Below are 18,036 nucleotides of genomic sequence, written 5' to 3'. Positions count from 1 at the left end.
AGATACACAGAACAAACTGGTAGTTGCCAAAGGGGGGTGGGGTTGGGCAAAATAGGTGAAGGAGATTACGAGGTACAAACTTCCAGCCATAAAATAAGTCAGTCATGGAGATGTAATGAACAGCATACTAAAGAGTCAGCAGTGCCACAGTAACTCTGTGTGGTAACTGACCATTAGCAGACTTACTGTGGTGATCAACTCACAATGTACTTAACTGCTGAATCACTATGTGGTGCACCTGAAACTAATAAAATATTGCATGTTGGATATACTTCAATAAAATTAAAAGGGAAAAATAAAATTATTAAAAAATAGGTATGCATTTTTATAGCATGGAAAAAATTTAGAAGATTATAGAAAAAATGTTAGTGGCAGTTTTCTCTTTCTACATCACATATTTCTTTCCTTATGCTTGAGTATGTATAAACTTTATAAGCAGGAGGAAAAGATTAAGAAATTAAATCTGGGAAATGTATCTGTTTTGGTAAAATGGGTAATTTTCCTTTAATCTCCTATATTAGCAACTTGTAGAGAAGTAAGCAAAACAAATAAAACCATATACTTTAGGCACCAAGGCATCTTTGGGCCATGAATTCAATGAATCCTGTCATTACCACAATTTTCCATATCACTTTTATATTGTAAACAAACAACAACAGAGTACAGGGAAAACAGGTGGTTACAGGATCATATAGTCACAATTCCTTTGTCACTTTATTAAAGTAACAATGAAAAAGAACCCTTAATATCTTTGGCTAATTAACTTATATTGATTACATTTCACTGAACCAAACATTCTTCACGTACTCTTCAATGAACTATATTTAATCACTTAAAATTACTCTGGTTTTTAAAAGTTAGATTAAATTTCCATTTATGCTTCTGAGTATAAACAAATAAGAGCCCACAGATTTTCTGTGCTTGTTTTTAAAAACTAGTCTATGTGGAATATCATAAACAGGTAAAATTACTGTGTCTAACTATGATACTACGCCTCAGCACTGGGTCACTAATGACTTATGTATACGTTATCACCAGCAGAAAAAAGGATGCGTCTACTCACACTGTAACAGGGGCAATGAGTCGGGAAAACTTATTTCAGAAATGGTCCGCTCACAGAAAGAGCAAATCACACAAAGGAGTTAGGAGAAAACAGTATTTACAGTACTACAGAACTGTAGAATTTGGCCCTTTCAAGCCGTCAAATATTTAAGAAAAATAAGAGTTAATATGAAGTGACTAAAGGTCCTAAGGGCCACAGCAACAAATACAACCCTTCCCTAGAGACATAATCTAAGCGTAAACCAAGCATCTGGATCATCTTTATTACCCCAAAATGAATGGATATATCCAACAAGATATTCTAATTAGTGCCTGATTCAGTTTTTAAAGATCTAATGTAAGTTAACATAGCTTTATACAGTAAGATGCTATTTTACCCCACTATTTCCCAAGTCCCAAACACTTTTGCCCTACATATTGTTTTCCGATACATACTTGACACTAAATATGTACTTCTTGTTCAGGAAAGTAATGTTCAAACACTCAGATGCAGAAAGCAGGCATCTTTCAATCATCTGAATACATTCAATAAAGTATGAAAAAAGTTTATTAAATTGATTAAAAATTCATTTAAAAAAGTTGTCTGTTAATCTTGATTCTTTCTGATGGCAAAAAAGTTTTTTTTTTCTTGAGATTAGAGTGCTGAATACCAGGGTCCTTCCACATGCTCATAAATTTTTTTAAAACATCCTTATACACGGCTTTGAAAAATCTGTTGTTATAAACATTACCCACATCTTACATAAAAAAATATATCACAGGTTAAAAAAATCTGCATAAATCACAGTGGTCTAACTTTGACCCTCCAGGAGACTTTCATACAAATCTTTCATTCTTTCGGTCTGAAACCCATGAGGGAAGTTATCCAGGCCAAATGATACCAACTATCAAATCAAAAAGTTTTTAAATGAATTCTACTTACAGCTGCACGTCGGACATAAACTGGATGAGACAGGTGCACATTATTAAGCAGAAATAGGATAGAATCCAATGTGTAGTACTCTCTGGGTTGGCCTTCCTTTCCAGTCCTGAAATAATTAAGACAAGATTTTTACTCACAATTCTAATACAACTCCTTGGGCTTAATTATACGGATTAATTCATCTACACCCAGTTCACTATCCAACAACAAACTTATTAACATGACTAACAAAAACACACACAGAGTATGAAATCTAATAAGTGAAACTGTCATTAAGGCAAAAGGAACACAAAGGTAGACAATGACAAAAAGCAAGAAGTAAAGAGACCACACCATATTCATACCTTGTTAATACAGACTTTTTAGACTATGGCCCCAGTTAGATTCTGGGCTTTGTCAGTAGAGAAAGAAACCTCATCAGTTACAGACTAGAGAGGATTCATGAGAGAAAACAACGAACCTGATGAGAACCTCACAACTACCACTGGTGCTAAACTTACAAGAAATGCATCCTGCCCCTGAGTAAGACACTGCTGAACTACACCCTGAAGAACATTCTTAAACACGACAATCAATTTCAGAGGTATGATTCTTACACCACCCCTCAAACTAAACCAATGATGTACACCCAAAATGAATTCTACCTGGATAAAAAACAAAGTAGTCTACAGGTGCAGGCTCTTTAATGCAAGCACGTAACACTACTTGCTCAGCAAATGTTAATGTCCACTCCCAGCCTATGACACTCCTATTACATTCTCCCCGTCTAGAAATACCAACGCCAAATACCAATTATTATTTGAATTCATGTGAATACGGCCCAATATAATCATCTCGAACCCTGGCCTCTATTTCCACTTTTCTTCTAGATCGATGTATTTCAAACCACACATCACTTACCAATTACTGTCCTATGAAGTTTAACACATAGGTAACAACTTGGTATTTCCTTACAATAAAGAAAAGAAAAAAATTGAATCCACTGGTGCAATGATTAATGCTTAATGTCATGTATGTGTACGCACTTACACGTACGTGGAGATTAACACTAAATTAGAATATATTTATTGGTGTGATTCACTGTTGTGAAAGTTTGAAATCTACTATTCCAAGCACCCCCTTTCTCACTCCTGGCTTCACCGAATGGCTGCCAGAACATTTCCTTTCCAGCTCTCATGCCTTTAAGCACAGTTTCCTCATCCTGGAAGCCCTAACCCACCACCACTCCACCCCCAGACTTTCTGTGCATCCTTTAAAGCTTTTCCATTTGCTCGTTCATGTATTCAAGAAAAGCCTGCAGCCTGTCTACGTGCCAAACTCACTTCTATGAAATCTTTCTTAACACACTCAACTAGAAGTGATTGCTCTCAAGAGCTGGAATTCGATTCTTATCAAGTTATGTTTTAGCTCCTCTCCTCTGACTGAGTTAACCTCCTTCCAAGCCACGACTGGGGTCGTAAGAATTATTTTCTAGTTCTCAGAACGGACAGCCCTACACCGTAAGAACTCAACCATCTTTAAAGAAAAAACAATCAGTTAAAAATCCATTGAGCCCCTAGCTCTCGTGAGTGGGGCAGAGGAGGACTCCTAACCTATTCTGGTTTGGGATGCCCCATTCAAACAGATTTTTCCTCAAAGAAACTCCCAAAGAAATTTTTTAATCCAATCAAATGTAATTCTGCCTGTGCAAATTCCTTCTGGAAGGACAAAGCCCAGGAAACATGATTTATCCATCAACATTTCATAAAGCTAATTAAGTCATAAGCCCTGGAACCCAGAAAAACAAGAAAACTAAAAGGCAACTAACTAAATTACCCTCGCTTTTCAACAATTTTTCGTAAAGCTCCAGCTCCCATTCAAGCGAACAAAATGCGTATGAAAGTTCTGGCCCAGGGTTCTAACTATCCAATGAAACGCCAATAAGAGAGACATCACTCAAAACATCCCCAACGATTAAACTTCTCTGTAGATGTTTTCCTTAAGGACTTCAATTCAGGAAAACCCACCACCTGGATCAACATTCCAAAACACACTCTTTAGAGCACATTTCCCAAAATCGCACTCTATCAATTTCTCACTTAGATCTGCAAAGTTTACTCCATTCCCCTCGGCAACTTTCTCCCCGAGGAAACTCCTACCTTCACCTCTAACACAGACTCTGATTACCCTTCCAAAGTAACCGAATCTCTTTCCCGTCCTAACTTCTGGTTCCCTTCTCTCTTCCTGAGGGAATCGGGAAAGGAGAAGAAACAGACCAGGAGCTGCAAAGGCCAGCAGACAATCTCGGAAAGACACAGAGAAGAACTGAAGAACAAAAAGAGATGTCTCGGGGCCGGACGGTGTGCTCCTTTATGCACCTATGCACACTGCTAGCACTCGACAGAGACAGGCAAAAGCCAGCTGGAAGAGTCACAACTCCCAAGGCACCTTGCCTTTAGGCTTCCCAAAGACTTGGGGGGACGGACCCCTCCAGACAGGGCCCCTCCCGTCCCCTTCTCACCTGCAAGTGCAACTTCTGCTCCCGAGAGAAACTTTCCCCCGGAGCACCCGTTTCTCTCCATCCCCCAGGGAAACGGGGGAGGGGGGAGGGGTCAGGAGGGGCCCGGGGCGCCCCGCTCTGCCCTACCGCCCCAGGCCGCGGCCGCGCCGGACTCACCCCCAAACCACATAGTTGGTCTTCACGTTCTTGGGCCAGGAGAACTCGCCGAAGATCACTTCGTCCCCCTTCACCACAATCTCCTTCTTCTGGATGTTGTACTGTCGCAGGACGCTGAGCACGTCCGCCATCTTCGCCCCGCTCGCCGCCGCCGGCCCCGGGCCCCGCCGCCGCCGCCGCGCCCGCCGCCCCCTTCGCCTGTCGCCTCGGCCTCTGCCTCGGCCGCCGCCGCCGCCGCCGCCGCCGCCGCGAACCAACTGCAGCGGCACTGGCAGCCGTCCGCGCCTACGACAGCAGCGGGGGAAGGAGCCACCCGGGCCGCCGAGGACCCCGCGCTGGAAGGAAGGCCCCGCCGCGGGCTGCCCGCCGAGAACGCCTGACTGCGAGCCGCCGGGCCGCTGCCCGCCGCCAGGGGGCGCCGCGCCCGCCCCGGAAAACGCCCCTCCCAGACGCCTGCCCGGCGCGGGGCCGACTCCCGGCCCGAATCTTGCAGCGGGGGAGCGCCGCGCCCACGTACGGCGCACGAACAGGGAGCGGGGTCCGGCGCACGCGCGCGGGGCACGTACCTCACGACCCCCCCCCCCGCGGCGCGCACGCGGCAGGCGACAGGTGCGCGCGCACCTGCGCGGAGGGTCTAGTCCCTGCATCCGCAGAGCCAGCGCTGGTGCTCCTCAGCCCATCCCGAGCGCGGCCGAAGGCTCGCGGGCCTCTCCTTTAGCCAGGACCGTGCTTGGCAAGAGGCTTGCAGAACCAGGATTACCTTCCCAAGTAGCTCGGACCCGCCTCGCCAGTGGTCTCTAGGTCCAAGTGATTAGGTCCCTTTAGAAGGGAGAGTTTTGGGGGCGCGGGTGGATTTTTCCTTTTTGTTCTGTTTTATTTTTTGGTGGCTTCGCACAGTGGAAAAGACCGGGTCCAGCGGAAATCAATCTCGGGCACTGATGTTCACTAGCTGCCTTTTGACCTTGGCCAAGTTACACACCTCACAGCATTAATTGGTTAATGGAGAAAATGGAGTTAGTGTAAGAAGGTGAAAGAAAGAAGCTCACAAATCATTGGAATGTCTTAAATATTGGATCTTCCCCCTCAGTTCCTGAGATGATGACTTTTTCCATCCTGGCCCCTTCTCCACCACCCCGCCCCACCCCCAACCTCAAAAGGCTACATTTAAATGACTCTGTTCCAAATGACGATGGAAAAGTTAGAGAATGCAAACTCCAACTGTTCAAATTAGAACACTTTCGGGTTGCTTGATTTTTTTATTGGTACTTGGAAGACTCAGGAGTGTCCTTGCTGTGCTGGAAACGATAGAAATTCAGCATACTGTGGCCTGTATACCTTAAATCAAACATACCCTGTGGGGCAATTTTTTTAATTCCTTTTACTATAGCAGAAAGGAAAAAAGTCAACTTTGTGATTGACATAACCAAATTCTTTGACTTGCTCTGAAAAGAATCAATTTTATTATGTGCACTTATGAAGAGATATACATATAAAAGTATACAGTTAATTTACTGTACTATCTATAGACATTTTGCAACTGAATTAGAAATTTTGTCTATTCTGTGAATGTGCCCCTTCCTGTGGTATTTTCCTGAACTTCACCCCAAATACTGACTTTATAAAGAATGTAATACTTTTTATTTATCCCCCACACTATCTACTCTATTTATGCTTGTATCAGAGCACCTGGTACTACTTGACTACCCTCATTAGTTTACTTGACTGCCTTCCCCTATAAAAGTAAAGGACAATAGGCCTGTGTCATCCTATCTGAGTATCTAGCACATTATTTGCCACATTATTGGCTCCTTAAAAATGTTAAATTAATAAGTGAATAGATGAGTTCAAGGAAGTCACGGTTTATGGTAGATTAGGAGAGTCAAATACATTCCCCTCAGGAGTTCCTTAATTTTATTTCATACACAAACTGACTATCTTAGTTCATTCAGGCTGCTATAAGAGGCTACTATAGACTAGGTGGCTTATAAACAAATTTATTTCTGGTAGTTCTGGAGGCCAGGAAATCTGAGCTCAGGGCGCCTGCAGACTCAGTGTCTGGTGAGAGCCCGCCTCCTGATTCACTGACCTGGGTCTCCACATGGCATCCTCACATGGTAAAAAGAAGGGAGCTCTCTGGGGTCTTTTTTATAAGGACCCAGTCACCCTCCAAAGGCCTCACTCCTAAAACTATCACCTGGGGGTAGGATTTTAACATATTAATGGCGGGGAGCAGGGGGACACAAGCATTCAGTTTTATAGCAGTGACCAGTCTCTCTTTGGGGATAAAATTTTTTTTTTGAGGGTAATGATTCCTAAACTCATGTAGTAAGATATCTCATTAGTAATTTGTTGCTTAGATGATGAAAAAGACTGAAAATTGTAGATCATTCTGTTTGTAAATCCCTTCCAATTACCCCACTAATGTTGGTTCAGTCATAGTGTCAAAATACAATAAAAGTCAAGATCAGTAGTAGAGCTGAAAAATTAGAAAATTAATTAGAAAAAAAAACTGAAAAATTAATCTTCTTTGTCTCAGATAAAAGCTTCCCACTTCTCCAGTCATCAGCTTCTAAAGAATTTCTAGCAATTCTCAGTTCGAAGTCTCCTGATAGGATAAATGCCCAGCAATGGGGAGAACATGGTACATCTTTTTAGTTAGAGACCATGGATCCAAGATCATCACCTAGGGATTTTACCACTTTGTCCATAGTTACCAGCAACTGATCTGTCCATCAATGCCCAAGGGCAGTTGTATTCTGATGCCTTTTCCAGACGACTAATCACCAGGTTTGAGATCAGAAAGTGTCTGTTTAGGTAGGTGTTTTGGAAATGGAGTTTGAACCTGCTAGTGATAATGCTGGAGGCAACATAAATCTCTTGTAGTCATTATTCATCAATGTACAGGCACACATAAATTTGTTTTTACCTTTACAAATGGGGGTATTTAAAAGTGCGGTCAAAGTAAAAATATGACATCTTTATGAACTGTAAATTTTACACCATGTTCACAAATTTCCTGAAAATATCATATTATCCGTCAGGAGCAAGAACCTTGTCTGTATCCTGTGCCTAGAACAGAGGCTGACATAGAGAAGGATGAATGGAATAATACAGTAAAACCCAGAAAACATGTATAATGCAAAATTCACAGGATTTTAACAAAATACACAAGACTTCAATGAAACATCAGGCTTCCTTTGGGTTGTTTTGTGTTATGTAGTTGTGGTAGGCTGAAAACAAGTCCTTCCCCCAAAATACCGAGGTCAAATCTCTGGAACTTGTAAATGTCACCTTTTTTGTAAAACTAAGTCTGCAGGTGTAATTAAGTTAAGGACCTAGAGATAAAATCATCCCAGATTATCCAGGTGGGCCCTAAATCTAATCACAAATGTCCTTATCAGAGAAAGTCTAATCACAGGTGTCTTCATCAGAGAAAATCTAATCACAAGTGTCCCTGTCAGAGGCAAACAGAGGAGAAGGTGATGTGAAGATAGGGGCAGGGATGGAAGGAATGTGGCCACAAGTCAAGGAAGCCAAGGAACACCTGGAGCCACCAGAAGGTAGAAGAAGGAAATGACTTCTCCTTTCTAGTTGCCTCTAAAAGGAACACAGCCCCGTCAGATTTTGGACTTTTGGCCCCTAGAAATATGAGACAATTGATTTCTGTTATTTTAAGTTTGTGGTAATTTGTTCCAACAGCCCTAAGGAAACCAGTACAATAGCTGACCCTTCACAATCACACTCTTTTTAGTTTCTTTGGAGGAAGAATTTTCTAAGGTTCCTCAGATGGCTAAGGTCCACATGTTGGACCCACTATAGAGGACCTCCCTCAAGGCCCATTCATATACAAGATGTCATAATTCACTGATCTTTGTGATTTTCAATCCTAGGGAAGGGAAACACTCGCTCTTTATGTCAAATAAAATGTGGGAGTTTTAACTGACAATTCAATAAAAAGTTGGAAAGAACATTTAAAGGTATGTTGATTCTTTTAATTGACATCATGTTGAGTCATGAAAAAAAAAAGATAGAATTCCTAAGGCTGTTTTTACCAGTAGATTCTGGACTTACCTATACGGTCACTGTGTTCAGACCATTCATGTAAATGAACAGCCCACATGCCTCTTCGTGTGCTGTTGTAGACATCACAACTATGATCAAGAAGCATTACTTCTGCAGCTGCCCAAAGAAGTACAAAGAAGTTGAACATATCATGCTGAATTCAGGCATAATGCTTTTGCCTGAAGTACTCTCACTTTGGGATCCCTTTAAAAAATCTGTCCAGTGAATTCTGTACTTAACATAAGCCATCTATATAATGTAATCTATATAAGTTAATTTCGAATTCATGAAGAATGACTGTTTTTGCAACCAGTTTCACCCTTACATGAAGTAATGCAACATGAAACTAGGAACTATCAGAAATAGAAGATCTCATTTTGTAACTTGGTGACATGAATCTTAAATTTAAGTAGTTGAGAAGGATCAAAAAAAGGTGTGGATTGTTCCAGTAATTGTTTAGAATTTTAGACACACCATTTGACTTTGGACCTTAATGCGTAGATTTCAGCAACCTCAGTAAACAAAAATAAAGGCCGGCCCACCTCATTTTATATAGTGACGCACAAAGGGCTATTATTACCATGACTGAGTGACACCGTTCTTTCACCAGTAGCACGTGCCTATTTTCAAAGTCATGGCGAACACCCCGGACTATTTTAAATTTTATTGTTTTCTAATTTCATTTTTATTTTGAAAACACAATGTTCGTTTTCTTTGGAACGAAACGTTCTACATCTGATTTCTTTTTCCTAAACTCTAATATTCCCATGATTTACATGAGTTGTCGATCAGTGGTCTAATTTTGTGATGACACACTGAGGCGCTTACTTCACCAACACAAAGACCTGTCGGGCAGGAAGTTATGATGACGCCACCGTCCTAGGTAAACATCCCTGGCACCCTGATTCCGCGTCGGACAGTCTTTATTCTTAGTCATTTCGTCAGAATGTTGGCCACAACCCCTAGCACTCCTCCACGTGCCTGTGAGCCTGCCTGAGCGTCTCTAACCCTAAGAAGAACAGGTGCGGGGCCCGCACGATCCCCGGAGACCCGCAGGTGAGGCACCGCTCGGGACTCGGACGGCTGTTCCCAAGTGGGCGGGACTCGCCGGGACCCTGCGTTCCAGCCGCCCATTGAGAGAGCACCCGGTGGCCCAGCGGATGAAACCGGCGGCGGTGTGGACAGCCCGGAGACGGGTGGCCGGACGGCGGGGGCGGGGCTGGAGAGCGGCCTGGTTGGGCAGGGCCGGAGGGAGGAGGCGGGGCCAGCGAGCGGGGGTGGGGCCGAAGAGATGGGGCGGGGCCGGCGGGCGGGGGCGGGACCTGGTAGAGGGGGTGGGGCGGGCGAGCTGACTGGCGGGGCAGGTCCGGAGGCCGGAGGCGGGTCCGGCTTTGGTCAGGCTAGCAACCTGGCTGGGCGGGGGCGTGGAAGAGCTGGCGGGCGGAGGTGCGTCCGGGGAGCGGAAGCCGGAACAGCTGGGCGAGGGCGGGGCCGGCGCCAGTGTGCGGGGCGGGGCGGACTCTGCCTTGCTGCGGTCGTCCGCGCGTCCGCTCGCTGCGGCACAGCGCCACGACCATGTACTGGCGACGCGCGGCCCTGGCGGGGACGTGGTTCGTCCGGGGCGGGAGCAGCTCGGCCGGCCGGCTCGGCGGTACAGCGGGAACTTCGGCATCTGGGTAGGGGGCCCAATGGGCAGGACAGGCTGGGCATGGCGCGAAGGCCTTGCGGGGATCTGGACGGTGGGTGGGGGCGCCTCTTCTCCGCGCGGGTGGGTCCTGGGTCACCTCGAGGGCCCTCTGAGGGCGGGAGGCAGGAAGGATGGGGAAGGAGTGGTGCCCTAAGCGCTCGTGTAGACTTAAGGCTCATGTGACTTTTAGGTCACAGATATCTGAGTTCTGTTCGCTTGGACTTCCCCTCCCCCTCGGTTGCCAGATAAAATAAAAGATGCCCTAATAGATTGGGATTTCAGATAAACAGCGAATAATGATTTGGTCTGAGTGTATCCCAAATATTGCGTGGGACATACTTAGGCTAATTCACTGTCTGAAATTCTAATTTAGCAGAGCGGTCTGCATTTTCATTTGCTAAACCTGGCAACAGTACGGCAGGAAGTGGAAGTGGCGCTTTCTACTAAATGGCCAACCCTTTGAGGATACGGTGGTATCTTATTCTTGTTGACGTCGCCTGTGGCCAGAGCGGGGATGGTGCTTTTCCAGCGCTTCCCGGCCTGGAATACCCGCTGTTCCAGGCCTGCGGTGGGAGACCCACTGCCTAGGCTGATTCCCTTTCCGCCGAGCGGCCGGTCCGGGCTGTCCTGCCAGCTCGCATATCTGTCCGTTCATCTCCCTGTCTGGGAGTCTCTTCTTTCCTGCTTAGTCTGATAATTCCCACCAGTTTTGCAAGACTGCAGGAACTCTAAAGTAATTTTCTGCTAAACTAGAGAACCCCCTCCAAAAGGTGCCAGTCCCTAGAGTAACTATTTGACAGGCCCTTGAGGCTCCTTTGTGTTTCTCCAGTGATGTGTCTCCCTGGGGCATTACATAGTAGGTGCTCCATAAATGTGGCCTGGCCAGTGGGGACTTATAAGTATAGAAGTGAAACGTTTATTGTACATTTACTTCTGTTTGATGTCCCTTTCTTTAACAGGCGGCAACCTTTTTCCAAGCTCAACTAGAATTGGAGAAAAGTGCCTTCCAGAAACTTTCTCTTTAATTTGGAAGACCCTGATATTTCAAAATGCACTTCCCACCTCCTCTCAGTTACCAAGAAAACATTCTCTTACCAAGTTGTACTGGAACTCCTGCTTCTGTAGTATAAGCAGAGTGGTTGCAAATCTCAGAGGGTTTGGGGATGATAATTAAATGCTGGACTGAGATGAAAAGGATTTGTTTTCTTAGTTGATAAAACAAACAGACTGCTGACTTATTCCATCAGAGCTCCTACTTAGATCCAGCCCCTGAAGCTCCTTTTTCTTTTCTGGTTTAGATCCTAGGTACTCAGCTGACTCTTTTCTTAAAGCTGCACCCTCCACTCTCCTCCTTTCTTATTACTAGGTGTGCAGTTGTGGCTCTGTAGAACACATGTTCCTGATCCAAGGATTGTAAAAAGCTATTTAAAGTGGGTTTTTAAAACAATACTAAAGAATAGAATAAATTTTGATTGGTATCTTTGAAAAAAATGAAACTAAACATAAAAAGTGGCCGATTTTTATATTTAACAGCATTTGAATTTTAAGAGCACTCACAATGAATGAATGAAATGTTGATTTGGAGGGAGAGATTTTTTTCTATCAAAACTTGAGTTTTGCAGCATAATCATAAAGAATATTTTTTGAAAGAGTTGAAGGTTCAATTCTTTATCTTACTCTTTTAATCCTTAGCAATTTCCTTTTGAAAACTTTATTATTTCATAATCCTTTTGCTAGATTTATAATTTCACTCTGCAGTTACTTTGCATCATGGTATTTGGTATCGTTCCAACCATCAGTAGGCTCTGGCTGATCAAGAAAGATGTAGTGGATGGGGAACGTTCTAGGGATTTGATGATACTAAACTGGTCAATATTTTCATCCATGTTTTCCCATTGCACTGAATGAATGCCTTTTCAAGGCTCCAGCAGCTCCCAACAGCTCAGTTTAGGGTAATAAATACTGAAATAATGAGTGTCTTCGTAGTCAGGAAATAAAAGTAATAATGTCAGACATTTACTCTGGTCAAGGCACTGTTCTGCTTTCTGAACATCAGTTCCTTTAATTTTCACAAAACACTGAGGTGGAAGTGATTATTGTTCCCATTTTACAGATTGGAAAATTGGAGCTATGCATTGTTGTGGTTGAGATACCTTAGTTTCCTTAAAATCTTTGAATATTTCTTTGTTTCCCAGCATGTTCATGGAGTTTTGGCATATTTTAATAAGAAAATGGAAGCTATGTTTTTTAACTAACAGTCAGGTCATAGGGCCAATCATGAGGATAATCTGATTGAAACTTGGTTTAGAAGTAAGAGTGTGCCAGGTTCTAAGCACGGTAAATGTGGTTTAACAAATAATCACGCTCATTGGGAGGCTGGCTGGTTAGAGAAGCACAAGCCCTTTTGATATCAGTAAACACACTTCACAAACTGATGGTTTGTACTGATGATAAATGCAAATTTTTTCTCTTTCATAACTTTGGATATATATTTGCATATCGAGTTTTCTTCAAATGGATCTCATCTGAAATACTATTATTAATGTTTAATAAACCACCCTGCCTTTTAAAATTCCTTTTAGGATGGGGAACAGCGCATCATCTTCTTTGGGAGATGCGGCAATGGCTCCCGTGACTCAGATCCAAGTGAGTGATGTGGGACATGTAGCTATAAGCTTCTCTGGGGAAACATCATCTTCTTATGTATTTAATATGCTTAACATCATCTTCTTATGTATTTAATATGCTTAATCAGCATCCACACTTGACATAGTCCAGCAACTGAATTACTAAATTGATTATATACTTAAAAATCTGTTCTCAAAATAATGCACGTGACCAAGAAGTTCTAGATCATTTTGTGAGTCAGAATTTATGAGATTTATTCTTTTTTTTTAATTGAAGTATAGTCAGTTTACAATGTGTCAATTTCTGGTGTACAGCATCATGTTTCAGTCATGCATATATATACATATATTTGTTTTCATATTCTTTTTCATTATAGGTTACTACAAGATATTGAATATAGTTCCCTGTGCTGTACAGAAAGAAACTTGTGTATCTATTTATATAGCAGTTAGTATCTGCAAATCGCGGATATCCCTTTCCACCTCCTGAGATTTATTCCTTTTTTTTTTTTTTTTTTTTTGAGTTATAGTCCGTTTACAATGTTGTGTCAACCGAGATTTAGTCTTAACGGCGTCTTCACTCCCTCTTCGTTGGGTCTGTGAGGTTGGCTGCCTTTTCCATCACACCCACCTCAAGTCTACTGTGGATGCCGGTCTCCATGAATGACCTTCTCAGTGTGCTGTGTGTGTTCTGTTGTCTTCCTCCTGCTTTCACTGCAAAGCCCAGTTACTTCTGCCTCAGAAAATTCCTCTCGTTTGTAGGTTTTTCTTCCCTCGCAGCCTACAGGACGTACTTCTCTGTTGCCCACCACCAAACACCACCACCCACATACCACTCCTGCCTTTGGCTGCAGAAGTGTTCCCTCGCAGCCATGGGATGTGAGAGCGCTGCTGGGCACTAGAGGGTATTGCCTCTTTTAAAATTAGAGCACAAAACTATGAAACACGCAGCAAGGATGGGGTTGGGAAAAGGTGAAAAGGGAGGTTCGAGAAATTTGGACACGGTCATCTTGAGTTTCAGCTCACTTTGGAACCTCTTCATCGGTGTTTGTACTGCGTACCTACCACAGGGTGCTCATCTCTCTCTAAAATAGGGTCTCGGGGTGTCTGTCACTTGGGGCAACACAGTGAGGAGAGAGCCCCGGCCTTGGTGTCGGGACAGGTTGGATGGAATCCCGGTATTGTGTACTTCTTAACCTCAGTTTTCTCCCCTGTAAAATAGATTCATTAGTACATCACAGGTGTGTCTGGCTCTCCCTGAGAGAGACTTCTGTGCTAACTATTAATGAGTGAGCAGAAGAGAAAGCGTAAAAAATAGACCAACTTACAGACAGCTGCCACTGCCTTAGCGCCCTTTTCATACTCAAGAGCAGGTATAACTTTATCTAGGTGCTCGACTTGCTGATTTTTGAATCAGTCACTTTGCCTGGGTGGTCAGCTTACTGATTTTTGGCCTTCATCTTGAAGGTGCTGCTTATGACCCACATAAGACAACCGAGGCAGGTACCCGGTTGCCGGACCTATCCATTCAGAATCTCTTGAAGAACCTGGACTTTGATATATTTAGGAACACAGGACAAAACAAGTTTCACAGGTGACATAGATGCATAACCAAGCCTCATCGTCTTTGTGATAAAGGCCTGGAGGGTTGTTTCCAAACCAGGCTGATGTCATTAGAATCATCCGGGAAGGTTTTTCAAAACTAGTTTCTGACCTCTGCCTCAAACCTGCTGAACCAGCATTTCTGGAAGTAGCTTTTCCAGGAACAGACTATAATAATACCTTAGCAAAACAGTAATGACATTTTTTTTTTGCTATAAAAATACTCGGAAAGGAATGGAAGTAGAGGGGTAGGCTGTTACTTATACCTGGATCAGTGAAGGCCTTACATTTTAAAGAGAAACCATTCATCAGTTCTCGCCCCTGAAAGTTAAGGAAGTCATTTTGTAATGTATAAAAATAGCAGATCACTGTGCTGTATGCCTACTAATATAATAGTGTAAGTCAGTTATATTCAATTTTTTTTTAAAAAAAGCAAAGGTTAAGGTGGTAAAAAAAAATAATAAATTAAGAAAGGAAGAAAGTTAAGAAAGGTAAGGAGTTAACTCCTAAACACCCTATTGAATGTTCGAGAAGCAGTATAACAGAGATCAAATACCTGGGCTGTAGGATCCGACTTGCCTGGGTTCAAGTCCCAGCTCTCCCACTTACCAGCTGGAGACCATGAGTTATTTTCACTCCTCTGTGCCTCACTTTCCTCATCTGTAAGAAGGAGCTGATGAAAGGACCTATGTCAGGACCGGGGTGAGGTTTCAGTGAGCTAGTGGTGGTGACGTGGAGAGTTGTGTCTACACACAGAAGTGCTGGCCGTGTGTGAACTGGCTGTGATTACTGGTGTCCTTACTCAGTGCCAGCACTTTCCATCTGTGCCATCCTTTTTTCCTAACCATGTTCCTTTGAAATACATAATATTGTCCTCCATCCACGGGGGAGAGAAAATAGACAATGGAGACTGGGTTGGAGCCCCGAATTGTGAGACTCCAAAATACGTACCCTCTCAACTGTATTGTGATTTCTTTCCAAAAGGTAATGCCTAAAGTTAAAATGATTTTTGTTGTTGTTGTTTTTCTGGTTTGTTTTACTTCAGGAAACCATTTCTGATAACTGTGTGGTGATTTTCTCGAAAACATCGTGTTCTTACTGTACCATGGCAAAGAAACTTTTCCATGACATGAATGTTCACTACAAAGTGGTGGAGCTGGACATGCTTGAATACGGAAGCCAGTTTCAGGATGCTCTGTACAGAATGACCGGGGAAAGAACGGTGAGTGATGGGCTGTGGTAAGCGGGGTCTCTCAGGCCTGTGCCCTCGTGTTAGGAGTGAGCCAGATGTGCTCTGAGAATCTAGATCCAGGAATAGGTTCATTTCATAGACTAGGGAACAGCAGTGTCCACTCGGTTTATATTTACCCTTGCCGTGTGTGTGTGTGTGTGTGTGTGTGTGTGTGGTGGGTGGGGTCATGGTGTTGTCACAGTGAGTAGTGGTTGTCTATGAATCTTTGAACTTTAAGGTCTTCCTGGAACTTTCTTGAGATGACAGTATCCTTCCTCCCTTGAACAGTGCAGACCAGAGGTTAGCCTTTGTTTTCTGTGTTAACAGGCACGGTTTCGTGCTCCACGTTTTTAGATTCTTGAAACGTGTAGATTTTCCCATAATATACATTATCGGGAAAATAGACAACGTTGCCATTTCCCTCGTTTGTCTGTGAGTGGGAGGAGTTTACAGTGTCCTCGCCCCCTTTAGTAAACAGCAGTAAGAAACAACCACTATTAATAACTGGCGATTGCTGTATTTTACCTTTCATATGCCGCAGAGGTTTGGAGGAAGGGCTTGAGAGTCACATTGTCCTGGATTTACATCCCAGCTCTGTCATTTACTCTGTGACCTCACGCAAGTTCCTGTGCCTCGTTTTCCCACAAAATAAGGCTGAAAATTGTATTTACCTTAAGGGTTGTAAAGTTTAAATAGGTAATTAGTCAAAGATCTTAGTGTGGCACTTGGCCCATAAAAGTACCCACAGTGTAAGCTGCTGTTAGTATCCTGTGAGTGGTGTTTAACTTCTGTCACTCGGGTGACGTCTAATCTTTTGTTTATCCGACAGGTGCCAAGAATATTTGTCAATGGAACTTTTATTGGAGGGGCAACTGACACCCACAGGCTTCACAAAGAAGGAAAATTGCTTCCGCTAGTTCACCAGTGTTATTTAAAAGAAAAGAAGAGGGAAGAATTTTAGTGATGGAGGTGCCCCTAACTTTGCTCGTGAACTCTCAGCTATTTAAAGTGATAACGCCTTTTAAATACTCGAGGGTGTTTCACGTATTATCTTCATGAAAAAGCGGGAAAAATAACAAACAATAAATCATTGTGGAAATTTCATCTTCCTGCTTGCCACTTCTTCAGCAAAAAGGGATGGCATTTAAAACTGAAAGAGTGGAGCTGTATCAAAAGATCGGGAAATTTGAAACTTTATGCTGTACACCAGAAATGGACACATTGTAAACTGACTATATTCAATTAAAAAAAAAAAAAAGATCAGGAAAGAATGTATTTTATTAGGAATGTCTGTATGAATTTTTCAGCCAAGAGCTAGAAGGTAAGCATTTGGGATTCTTTATTCTGTGTAGTATTTAGAAGGTGTTAACGCCTTGCCTCTTAAGAGCTTTTAGTGGTGAGCTCTGGTGTGTGAGTTCTCTTTGAAGTGTAAGGCTCTGATACAGTTGTGAACTTGGTGGGGATATCCTTGTACTATATTGTGATGAGCCGTCACACTTGTGCCTCTAGAGTAAGAGAAGTAAATTTGTGGGCTGGAGTGAAATTGGTTTCAGAGAAATCAGATTATTCATTTAATGATTTAGTAGAGAACAAAACTGTACCTCTGGGCGAAAATTAAAAGGAGGAAGATTTCAGCATTGTGAGGATGAACTTCTGAAACAGTCCAGAACCATGCTTGAGTGTGACGTGGAGAGTTCTGCTTTTCCTATCAACAAGAATTTAAGTGCCTAAGGAGCTTTTTTCTGGCTGAGTCCACAGAGTCACATGGGGCAGATGCTGGGAAGTGAAAACTCTTACTTGGAGGTGGGAGGAAAATGGATTTTAAGAGAAGTGGCGTGCTTCTGCTTTCTGGTCAAGATGGACCAGGGAATCTGGGGTAGACCTGCGGAAGACAGCTGGTGGCTTATTTTTTTGCCATTTGCCATCAATTATGTTTCCTAAATATTCTATTAAATTGTCATTAGACCTTGATAAAGCAAGAATTTGGACTATTTCATTCTGATGAGATAATTTAAACACTGAAATGGAACAGAGCTGGTATCATTCCTTTAGGCCTTTAATTTGCATCATGTCATGAGAAATTCTTACGTATTTGCTATGTTGTAAACTATATTAGAGAGTAGAGGAAATCTGTTACTTTATGGGATAGTGTGATTTATATTAAGAAATATGTATTTGATCTTCATA

General features: G+C 42.9%; 2 protein-coding genes across 3 annotated transcripts in view; one reads left to right on the top strand and one right to left on the bottom strand.

The window, feature by feature from the left end:
- CDC73 (cell division cycle 73) overlaps window positions 1–4,816 on the bottom strand; it is an 81,158-nt gene extending 76,342 nt beyond the window's left edge. Inside the window, exons 1-2 of the mRNA XM_031438359.2 lie at window positions 4,641–4,816; window positions 1,985–2,090 (exon numbers count right to left, since the gene is read on the bottom strand). Of these exons, the coding sequence (XP_031294219.2) occupies window positions 1,985–2,090; window positions 4,641–4,771 (237 nt within the window). The 5' untranslated portion in view covers window positions 4,772–4,816. The remainder of the gene's footprint in view (window positions 1–1,984; window positions 2,091–4,640) is intronic.
- A 4,847-nt stretch (window positions 4,817–9,663) lies between these two features.
- On the top strand, window positions 9,664–17,831 carry GLRX2 (glutaredoxin 2). Of its 2 annotated transcripts, none has more exons than XM_031438364.2 (4): window positions 9,664–9,758; window positions 12,972–13,035; window positions 15,664–15,840; window positions 16,679–17,831. In XM_031438364.2, exons 2-4 carry the CDS (start codon window positions 12,973–12,975, stop codon window positions 16,808–16,810), a joined length of 372 nt encoding a protein of 123 aa, XP_031294224.1. In that variant the 5' UTR covers window positions 9,664–9,758; window position 12,972; the 3' UTR covers window positions 16,811–17,831. The 2 variants fall into 2 exon arrangements, with proteins under 2 accessions (XP_031294224.1, XP_031294223.1); XM_031438363.2 differs by lacking the exon at window positions 9,664–9,758 and adding an exon at window positions 10,202–10,378.
- The last annotated feature ends 205 nt before the right edge of the window (window positions 17,832–18,036 follow it).

Source organism: Camelus dromedarius, chromosome 21 (genome assembly GCF_036321535.1).
Source record: "Camelus dromedarius isolate mCamDro1 chromosome 21, mCamDro1.pat, whole genome shotgun sequence".
Lineage (NCBI taxonomy): Eukaryota > Metazoa > Chordata > Mammalia > Artiodactyla > Camelidae > Camelus > Camelus dromedarius.
The sequence above is the reverse complement of the archived record's forward strand: the minus strand, read 5'-3'. Positions and strand labels throughout refer to the sequence as shown.

Coding starts and splice junctions, on each gene's coding strand:
- GLRX2 (XM_031438363.2), top strand. CDS start 10,278: ATGTACTGGCGACGCGCGGCCCTGGCGGGGACGTGGTTCGTCCGGGGC. Junction 13,036..15,663: donor CTCCCGTGACTCAGATCCAA/GTGAGTGATGTG, acceptor GTTTTACTTCAG/GAAACCATTTCTGATAACTG. Junction 15,841..16,678: donor GAATGACCGGGGAAAGAACG/GTGAGTGATGGG, acceptor TTTATCCGACAG/GTGCCAAGAATATTTGTCAA.